General features: G+C 42.8%; 1 protein-coding gene across 1 annotated transcript in view; it reads right to left on the bottom strand.

The window, feature by feature from the left end:
* Positions 1–11258, bottom strand: part of CACHD1 (cache domain containing 1) — a 222669-nt gene that overhangs the window by 43512 nt on the left and 167899 nt on the right. Inside the window, exon 8 of the mRNA XM_006773233.2 lies at positions 3311–3451. Coding sequence (XP_006773296.1) covers positions 3311–3451 — 141 coding nt within the window. The remainder of the gene's footprint in view (positions 1–3310; positions 3452–11258) is intronic.

The following is an 11258-nucleotide window of genomic DNA, read 5'->3' as shown; positions in this document are numbered from 1 at the left end:
GCTTTCCCTTTCGCCTCCCTGCATTGTGCCTACATATGCAAATTAACCGCCATCTTGTTGGCAGTTAACTGCCAATCTTAGTTGGCAGTTAATTTGCATATAGCCCTGATTAGCCAATGAAAAGGGTAGCGTCGTACGCCAATTATCATTTTTTCTCTTTTATTAGTGTAGATAGTTCTATCATCAACACAGTCATACTGGAAACTACATTTCCCAGAATTCCCTTTCCATTTATGCTTTCAGGTTAAAGGTGACCAAAAGTGCAGTGTTATGAAATTTAAGAGAAGTGAGAAAGGGTGAGAGACAGACACAGGCAGACCAAATGTCCTGGTTTGTCCAGCTCACTCTGATCTGATTCAGTTTCCTTCCCCGCTGTTGGCTTGCTCACACAGGGCAAGCCCAGATGCTTCACTTAGAATTCCCAGGGGTAAGAGCCAACGACCTCCCACAGATTTCTGCACTAGCTTCTAGATATCCCTAAAAGCTCCAACTTGTCCACCCATGCCAGAGATGGCTACCAAATATTGTCAACCCTTCTTTAACTCTTCTTTATTTTTCTAGTTTCCCCATAGTTTTGTACACTGTAATCCTGAGGATAAAACTGTTACACCCAAATTCTCAGGGTGGTTCTGCTTCCTTACTTGAGGCCTGGCTGGTCGAGGAAGGGGATGCGGCAGTGCCACTGAACAGTGCTCAGAGACGGACAACGTTCGGAGAAATTGGCAGTGAGCACCCGTGTGTGGCTGGATTAAAGGGAGAAAGAGGAGAGATGGGGATGGTGGGAGGGAAGTCACCAGAGGTTTAAAAAAGGAAACTATCAGGGCATAGCCGGTGCGTAAGAGTCTCTCTGGTGGGAAAACTTAGGACCAGTGAAGAGATGGGTGATAGCAACAAAGCTTCTTTTCTCAGTGTCTGCCTGAGCAGGCCTCCAAATCCAATGGAAAAGAGGAAGTGATCCCTTCATTTTACGTTTCCTCACTGCTGGACTATTGCACTGAATTTACCTGCCGGGTCTCACTAGGTTAGAAGCTTCCTGAGGACAGGGGCTTTGTGTGATACAGCTCTAAAACCTCAGGGCATGCTTACATTGTAGGCTCAACACATTTTCCTTCCTCTCCTGCCCCCTTTCTTTCTGTTCCTTCCTGTCCCCTCCCTCCTTTCCTTTTCTCCATCCTTGCCTTTCTCTTAAGTGTGAAAAAGCTAAACCATATGAAGAAAGAGCGAAGGGCACCCAGAGGTAACACCGAAAGATATGTGCCATAGGAAAAACCGGCCATCCCTGCCCGTCCCAGCTGTGCTCGGCATACAAAGAAAACGAAAACCCTGTTCACGTCTGAGAAGCTCACAGTCTTGTGAAAAGTGAAAGGAGAAGGAGACAATAACACGGAGGTGAGCACATCACCGGAGTGTTAACAGGCAACATGCACAACACACCGGGGAACAGAATACGGACAGAGAGCTGGCCGAACCTGCCTCTGAGCTGTACTGAGACAGGGAATCGCACCATCTTTCATTCTCCCTCAGGTGGCTTTGAGGTCCGGTGATTTACCAGGTACTGTGTCAGGAACTTTAAACGCTTCATGTCTTGTTTACTTATTATCCTGGCAAACCCTCTATACATTTTATTATTTTCATTTTACAGATAAAACTGAGGCCTAAAGAGAAAACATTACTTAGAGCAGCAGTTCTCAACCTGTAGGTCACGACCCCTTTGGGGGTCGAACGACCCTTTCACAGAGGTTGCCTAAGACCATCGGAAAACACATATATAATTACATATTGTTTTTGTGATTAATCACTATGCTTTAATTATGTTCAATTTGTAACAATGAAATTGGGGGTCACCACAACATGAGGAACTGTATTAAAGGGTCCCGGCATTAGGAAGGTTGAGAACCACTGATTTAGAGTAAGCCACGAGGCTAATACATGGAGACTGGAACTCAGAACCTCCAGACCACACACTGTGTGCTCGTCCATGTGTGTGGAATCCACAAAATACCTGGGAAAGGGTCCTGCTGGCCAAAGCTCAAATTCCGGGACCTCACCTAAGAGGGTCTGAACAAATACCTGAGGGAGTCTGCATTTTACAAAAACAACTTAAAGTAATCCTTAGCACATTAAAATATGAGAACCGCTGCCCCGAATGCCATGTGGTTCTACATGGAACTCTGGAAGGGGCCAGGAGACACTTGAGGCCGTAGGTGGGCAGGGGTGCTGGATCAAGACACGGTCTTTAAAAACAAGAGCCTAGGGCAGTGATGGCGAACCTTTTGAGCTCGGCGTGTCAGCATTTTGAAAAACCCTAACTTAACTCTGGTGCCGTGTCACATATAGAAGTTTTTTGATCTTTGCAACCATAGTAAAACAAAGACTTATATTTTTGATATTTATTTTATATATTTAAATGCCATTTAACAAAGAAAAATCAACCAAAAAAATGAGTTCGTGTGTCATAGGTTCGCCATCACTGGCCTAGGGCCACCCTGAACAGGGACCAAGGGGCCTGAAGAAAGAGATGCTTGGGGAGGAGAGTGATGATTGACAGGCGGGGAGACAGGACACAGCAGAGAGGCTAGAAGATTGAGTGCAGTCAGGCTGGGGGACGGGGGAGAGCAGAAGGAAAGAACAGCGAGCTTTTCCTCAGAGGGGCCAACTGACTAAACACTTTCACATAATGTCTGGCTTAACAGCAAAAAAGAAAAAAAAAAAACAACCTGAATGAGCACCTTGCAGATGCCAGGCAGTGTCCTGTGTCTACTATGCATCAGGCCTAACGAATCTGCACCACAAGCCTGTCACGGAGATGCTTATGTCTATTCCACAGCTAGGAAAGCAGAGGAGGAGGAGGGAGCAAAGAGGCTTCGGGGGCAATGCTGCAGGGAAGTGTGACAGTCACAGTCCCGCACACCAATCTAGGTCAGTGCCTTGATGTCCTGCGGCTTAAATCAACTAAAGAACAAAAACCAAAAACACTTAGTAACCTTGATGCTGTATCAAAATCCCAGACTATGAGGGAGAACTGAAAACAAGGGAGTCACACAGAACCCCCTGGGAGACCACATAACTGGAGAAGATTTAGAAACGAGCTGCTGTCCAGAGAGAGAGAGGAGAAAGCACCTTCTCACACACGCCCTGAACACCAACATCAGCTGCAGAGAGACGGCTGGGAAGGAAGCTGCTCGGTTGCCTCTCTGCTTACGGCCTCCATCAAAGCACACCGTTGTGGTTCTTTTTAATTTTTTTTTGAAAGCAGCATACATTCAGAGAGAACTTTCATCTGAAAGGAAAATCGTGAAACACTACCTACCGTTCATGAGGGCATAGGTGAGAATCATCACGGAGTTGTTTAGAAAGCTATTTTCTTCATTGATGATACGGAGCGTCGTCTTTTTATCTTCTTCCTTTGATGTGAGGCCAGCCGACAGGTAAATGATGACCATGTCTGTATCTAAACAAAAACATACAAACTGTTACACTGGGTTCTGGCTCAAGGCAGCAGTGCAGTTTCTTTGTCGTTTCCCCTCGGACTGTCCCGCCCCCAGGACCTGCCTGGCCCACCGTTCCTACTACTCCTTCCCATTTGATGCTGGGCCTTTCATCTCCCTGCCTCTGCTTCGCGTCCATCCTGCACTTTGTGGGCAACGAGGCCTCATTTATCCGCTGTCAGGTAAAGAGAGGCTCCTAATATATTTCCAGATAAAAGCAGATCTCCTTAGAGCACCCATGGTTGAAAAAATTTAGCCATCCCAAATGGAAAGCTCTTCAGCCTTCTGAAAATGAAGATTCAGAACCCAATTTAATCTTTTCCTCCGTGACTCAGCAGGATATATATCTTTTTTTTGGTGGTGGGGGGGTGGGGGGAGCTAGGCTTTAAAAATGGTGAGACCAGATTTCAGGCTTGATTGTGCAGGAGGCAGCTGATCAATGATTCTCTTTTATCATTGATGTTTCTATCTCTCTCTACCTCTTCTTTCCTCTCTGAAATCAATAAAGATATTAAAAAAAAAGAACATTGCAGACCAGGCCAGGCCTGGTGGCTTAGCTGGTTTGGGCATTGTCCCATACACCACAGGAGCCTGGTTTGATTCCCAGTCAGGGTACATGCCTAGGTTTTGGGCTCAATCCCCATTAGGGGGCATGCAAGAGGCAGCCGATCAATGATTCTCTCTCTTCATGAAATTTCTATCTCTCTGAAATCAATAAAAATATATTTAAAAACACCTATCTTTCTTTCCTTCTCCTTTCCTCTCTGAAATCAATAGTATATATAAACAACAATAAAAAAATGTGTCAGGAGCCAGGCTGCCTGTGTTCAACTCACAGCTCTGCTACTTCCAAGCTGTGTCTGGGTGATGTAGGCAGATTTCTTAACCTCTGACAGCTACATTTCCTTGTTATGGGGCACGGCTACAGTGTTTTGGCCAGGTTCAAGCCTCGGACTAAAGAAAGGACAGGGTCCTCTCATGGCCACGTGCAAGTCCCAGCTGGAGGGCAGGGCCCTCCCAGCACAATTATAGCCAACGGCTGTGGTTGTAAGCTTGAACCTGTGGTCCGAACACATAACCCCACGTGCCTTGTGGTAGAGTTCAGGTGCATATAGTTGAGTGAGGTTGGAACTCGTGAGAATGCTGTAAACAACATGATCACACCTTTGCTTTGCCTCGTGACAGCTGCTATAAAATAAAGACATGGTTTGTGGGCACTGTCGTTGTCTCCTCAGCTGTCTCCTCATCAGGGAGCAGCGTACCACCGAGACCCAGCTTTCATTCTCTTGTCTGTCTTTTCTCAATCCTTTCACCCCCGTCCCCCCCACTCAGGATCACCTTTGGCTGTAACACCTTGTCCATAAAATGGGGCTGACACTGCTTACTTTATAGGGTTGCTGAAAGGACTAACAAGTTAATTTGCATAAAAAGTGAGAGCAAAAGAGTGATGGCCAATAGAGGGCAAAAGACATGAGAAACACAAATAAACAAAACGAAACAAAGCCAAAAACAGGTGTAAAGCAGCACCTGTGACTCTAATGAAAACTACTCTCCATCGAGGGCTAACGGGTAGAGTAACTGAGGGGCCACTGCAGGTCCGTGGGAAGAGCTTTTTTCAAGTGGAGTAACCGCAGATTCCCTGCACTAGGATCATGGTGATGGGAGCGGAGGCTGAGCTGTGGCTTTCATGGAGCAGGGGAAGGAAGAGAACAGGGTTTTTACCTTTCCTTTCTAATATGAGATTCTTTGATTTGATTATATATTGTAAGACATCCTATATACGAGTTTATCATTTTATTAAGAAATACATGTTTATACAGTATGTTATATGCTTATTTCTTCAGGTCCTTATTGTTGTCATTTAAATGAGGTTGCTTCATAGTTACTGTGGCAGGCGATCTCTGCATGGGTTCCCAAGGATCCCACCTCCTGATATTAAGATTTTTGAGTAGCAGTGTCCCTTTGACTGTGGGCTGGAGTTAATGGACTTACAGCAGAGGTGGTGAGATGTCAATAGACAGATTAGGTTAAAGGAGATGGTGGCTTCTACCTTGGGTCCTCTCTCTCAACTCTCGGGGAGGCCAGCTAGCATGTTGAATGAGTCCAATGGAGAGGAATGGGATTGAGGCCCTGAGAATAGAACCCCACCAACACCCATTTGAGTGAACACGGAAGCGAATCCTTCCCAAGTTGAACACTGAGAGGACAGCAACCCTGGACGATAGTTTGCAACCTCATGAGACACCTTTAGCCACAGGTACCTGGCTACACTGTCCACATTCTGGACCTATACACACTGAGGTAATAAATGCTTATTATTTTAAATCACTGACTGTTGGGGTAATTTGTCAACTAGCGACAGATAATGAATACAGTTACTCTTTTTTAAAAAATATATTTTTATTGATTTTTTTTACAGAGAGGAAGGTTGAGGAATAGAGAGTTAGAAACATCGATCAGCTGCATCCTGCATGCCCCTTACTGGGGATGTGCCTGCAATCAAGATACATGCCCTTGACTGGAATCGAACCCGGGACCCTTCAGTTTGCAGGCCAACGTTCTATCCACTGAGCCAAACCAGTTAGGGCTATAGTTACTTTATATTTTATTGGATTTTTTACAGAGAGGAAGGGAGTGGGATAGAGAGTTAGAAACATCGATGAGAGAGAAACATCAATTAGCTGCCTCCTGCACGCCCCCCAGTGAGGATGTGCCCGCAACCAAGGTACATGCCCTTGACCAGAATCGAACCTGGGACCCTTGAGTCCGCAGGCCGACGCTCTATCCACTGAGCCAAACCAGTTCGGCTATAGTTACTCTTTTAAACAAGTATCCTCACAGTGTTGAGGATACAATGCTTGAAGTTCCTTCAGTTTGTAAGTTTCTAGTTTAGACTTTGAAAATATCCTTTATTGTGCAGCATGGAATAGATAATTTTATGTTGCATCAATGTTGTAGACAAATGAACTGATTTCATAAAATCTGACCCAAAGAAGTAAATCCATTCAAAGTTGCTATCTCTTACTTACAACTTAGTATATAAGCAAGTCTGGGTTTTTTACGTTTTCAGATACTATATGTGTATTCTTCTCTCCTTCAGTCCAATCAATATATTTGGCTTCCCCATTACATGAGTAACTCTTATTGTTAGTTTCTGTTGTTTTTTTTTTAGTTTTCTAAAAACCTTTATTGTTGAAAGTATTACATATATATGTCCTCCCCTGCTCGCACCCCCCCCCCCCCGCCCCTGGTTGACCCTTCTAACCCACCCCCAGACATCCTATCTTTCCAGCAGAAGTGAATGAGGGAGTCATCCATCTACTGAATGTACACAAGCCTTTTTCTTTTATTTGGGGTGACAGTTCCTTTTAATGACATTTTTCCTGCCCGAAACTCCACAAGAGCCTGGCACTAGGCTTGGATACAGAGTGCCTAAAGTCGCCATCCTGGCCAACGCAGAGACTCAGCCGAGGGATCTACTGTGTGCGATCACTCTTCCTTTGTAATTGATTTCTAATTGTATTCCACAGTGATCTGAGATGCTTGATATGATTTCAATCTTCTTGAACTCGTAGAGACTTGTTTTGTGTCCTAACATGTGGTCTATCTTTGAGAATGACCCATGTGCACTGGAGAAGAATGTATATTCTGCAGCTTTGGGGTGAAATGTTCTATAAATGTCAATTAAATCCATCTGATCCAGGGTGTTCTGTAGAGTCACTGTTTCCTTGTTAATTTTTTGTCTGGAAGATCTATCCAGTGAGGTCAGAGGGGTGTTAAAGTCCCCTACTATAAATGTATTGCTGTCTATCTCTGCTTTAAAATCCTCTAGAAGTTTTAAAATATATTTAGGTGCTCCTATATTGGGTGCATATATGTTTACCAGGGTTATATCTTCTTGTTGGATTGATCCTTTTAGTATTATGTAGCGACCTTCCTTGTCTCTTGTAATGGCCTTCGTTTTGAAGTCTATTTTGTCAGATATAAGTATTGCTACACCAGCTTTTTTTTCATTTCCATTCGCATGGTAAATTTTTTCCCATCCCTTCAAGCTCATCTTGTGTGAATCTTTTGTTCTGAGGTGGGTCTCTTGTAGACAGCATATAGTTGGGTCATGTTTTTGTATCCATTCAGCTACCCGATGTCTTTTGATTGGAGCATTTAATCCATTTATGTTTAAGGTTATTATGGACAGGTACATTGCTATTGTAATTCTTTGAAACAGATGACTCTGAATAGAGAGAGGCTCCAGCACAGGACTGAAACAGATGACTCTGAGTGAAGAGTGCCTCCAGCACAGGACTGAGACTCTAAGTAGAGAGTGGCTCCAACACAGGAGTGAGTTTGTAACTAGAGAGTGCCTCCAGCACAGGAGTGAGTTTGTAAGTAGAGTGGCTCCAGCACCGGAGTGAGTTTGTAACTAGAGAGTGCCTCCAGCACAGGAGTGAGTTTGTAAGTAGAGTGGCTCCAGCACCGGAGTGAGTTTGTAGAGAGTGGTCCAGCACCGGAGTGAGTTTGTAACTAGAGAGTGCCTCCAGCACAGGAGTGAGTTTAACTAGAGAGTGGCTCCAGCACAGGAGTGAGTTTGTAAGTAGAGAGTGGCTCCAGCACAGGAGTGAAGTAGATGACTCTGAGTGAAGAGTGGCTCCAGCACAGGCTTAAATAAGATTTCTGTCTTATTTAATCTACCTCAAATGGCTGGATTCAGCGTTTATTATACCATCTCAAATGAGTGTATGCAGTTTTGCCCACAATCCAATAAGATGAGTCAGGCACAGGATTACATAATATTTCTTCCTGGGTTAGCTGACCTCATAAAATGAACCTCAGTAAAATGACTCAGTCAAGTGTGGCTCAGGCACAGGAATAAATCGGATGTCTTAGAGTAAAGTTTCCATTTGCATGGAAATTTTTTTCCATTTTTTCACTCTCATCCTGTGTGAATCTTTTGTTCTGAGGTGGGTCTCTTTTAGATAGCATATAATTGGGTCGTGTTTTCATATCCATTAAGCTACTCTATGTCTTGTGGTTGTAGACAAAATGCTCCTGGCACTTTTGGCGAAAGAAAGGAGGAGTGCGATAGATCGTACTCCCTGGCACTCTAGGTTTTAATCCATTTACATTTATGATTATTATTGACCAGTACTTATTTATTGCCATTTTAATTCTGTATGTCTAGGCTTCTCTCCGTATATATTTCTTCTCATTCCAGCAGTCCCTTTAGCATTTCTTGTAGTGCTGGTTTGGTGGCAATAAACTTCTTTAGCCTTTTGTTTTTGTCTGGGAAGCTCTTTAGTTCACCATTTATTTTGAACAACAGCCTTGCTGGATATAGTAATCTTGGTTTCAGATCCTTGCTTTTCATTACCTTGAATATTTTATGCTATTCCCATTTGGCCTGTAGAGTTTCTGATGAGAAATCAGATGGCAGCCTTATGGGAGCTCCTTTGTATGTAACAAATTGCTTTTCTCTGCTGGCTTTAACATTCTCCCTTTGTCTTTAATATTTGGTATTTTACTTTTGATGTGTCTGGGCATGGGCCTGTTTGGGTTCTTCTTGCTTGGGACTCTTTGTGCCTCTTGAATTTGTGTGACTTTTTCCTTCACCAGGTTAGGGAAGCTTTCTGCCATTATTTCTTCAAAAATGTTCTCTAGCCCTTGCTCCCTTTCTTCCCCTTCTGGCACTCCTATTATACGAAAATTGTTATGTTTCCTGTTGTCCCACAGCTCCCTTAAGCTGTCCTGTTTTTTAATTGTTTTTTTTTTCTTTTTGGTTCTCTGATTAAGTGATTTTTTTTTTCTACCCTGTCTTCTAATCTATTGATCTGATCCTTAGCTTCCGCTAATCTACTGTGTATTCCTTCCACTGTATGCTCTTTATTAGTGCTATGTCATTCTTCATAATTATATTTTTTCTCATGCTGTTGAACATCTTTGCCATTATTATTCTGAAGTCTATGTCTGATAAATTTCTTATCTATATTTCATTTAGTTCTTTTAGAGAATTCTCTTGTTCTTTCATTTTGGGCTTCTTTTTCTGTCTCCTCATTTTGTATACCTGTTTGGGTTTGTGTCTCTGTATTAGATAGATCTGCTACTCCCAATCTCTAGCACAGGACAATGTCAGACGTGTTTTGTGAATGGCCCTGAGTATGCTGTTTGAAACTATCAGCACTCCACAGCTTGTAGCTCCCTCTTCTGGGGCTGGGTGCCTTTGTATAGGACTTATAAGCAAGTCTTAAAGCTAATTTTGATGCTTGAATAATTCTCTAATAAATACTAACTGCAAATTTATGATGCACTATTTATTTATCAGAAATTAGGAAGTGAATACTGATGCAAAACACACACACACACACACACACACACACCCCAAAAAGTTCGGAATATCCCTGTCTTAAATTAGCTGATAATAATTCTCCATGTTGTAAATACACACCTGAGAACACCTCACTTAAAGTTTTAAACTGGAAAAAAACAGTGTGTATATGTGTGTACAAATATACCATGAGGCTGCCCAATGCCCAAGGTACCATGTGTGATAAATTCCTGGACACACCTGTAAAAATGACTTAAAAGAGAACCCACTGGATCTTTTACTTAGCTTTAGGAATTTGGATTAAATCTGTTGTCACTGAGAGCTAGTTTTAGGGCACAGGCCCATATTTGGAAAGCTAGAAGTTCTGCAGCCTGCAGCCTTCAGCACCCAGTGTATTTTCTTTCCATCCTCACAATAAGATATATACTTTGTAAGTATCCTCACTGTTTTTGCCTCATCCCTGACTCCATTCCTGTCCAATGCACAATCAAAATAGAGTTATTTTTCTATTTCTAGATAGCAGACCTGCCAAATTTGGTCTGATTTATTTATTTATTTTTACTTAACAGATATTCTCTCTAGTCACTCACTTAGAAGAACTTTAAACTTTGTGATTAGTAATGTTAAGAATGAATAATTACAGGAACTTGGGCAGAACAACGACATAATATATACCTAGAAGAAAATGCAATGGCTTATGTAATACATTAACAATAAAGAACTTAAATTAAAAAAAAATGCAATGGACTCTCCATTTGGCAAGCGCCTGACTAAGTCACACGCATGCCTTAGGGTCAACATCAAAAAGGAAAGAGCTACTCAAATTAGACTTTGCCCATGCCAATAGATCACCACTCCTAACCATCTTATTCCTTCTGCTATAAAGTGACCCACCAACCAATTACCCTAATAATAAACCCAGAACAAATAATCCAAATGTACTGATGTTATCTGCCGGGAACCAATTCCAGCATGTCATAATTTCAAGAGTTTCATCAAAAGGGTGATGAAACTTGGGGACTCAACAGGGTTGAGTCACACATATAGTCACCTGTTGGAAATGGCTAAAGGCATTTCCCCAAACCTGAATAGGAAACTGATTGTGGCCGCCAGGCAGCTAAAAGGCATCTTAATCTACATGTTATTGCCTCCTACTGGCCGAACACCTGAACAGCCGTAGGCTAATTCCCTCATTCTGACAATGCTTCTGTACCCTTTGAAACCTTACCCTTTGAAGTGTATTATCTCCACCTTGCCTTAGGACAAATTGTGTTAATAAAAGCAAGGGTCCAAGACAAGGAGGGAGTCTTCAGTTCCTTTAGCTGAAGGTCCTCTGACCCCCAATGCCTTTCAAAATTATATCTCCTCTCCAGACTCTTTATTAGTCTCTGGATTTCTATGCCATCTATGCACAGCCCCTTTTCCAGATTCCTGAACCCTTCTTGATGCTG

The sequence above is a fragment of the Myotis davidii genome, unplaced genomic scaffold (genome assembly GCF_000327345.1).
Source record: "Myotis davidii unplaced genomic scaffold, ASM32734v1 scaffold205, whole genome shotgun sequence".
Classification (NCBI taxonomy): domain Eukaryota; kingdom Metazoa; phylum Chordata; class Mammalia; order Chiroptera; family Vespertilionidae; genus Myotis; species Myotis davidii.
The sequence above is the reverse complement of the archived record's forward strand: the minus strand, read 5'-3'. Positions and strand labels throughout refer to the sequence as shown.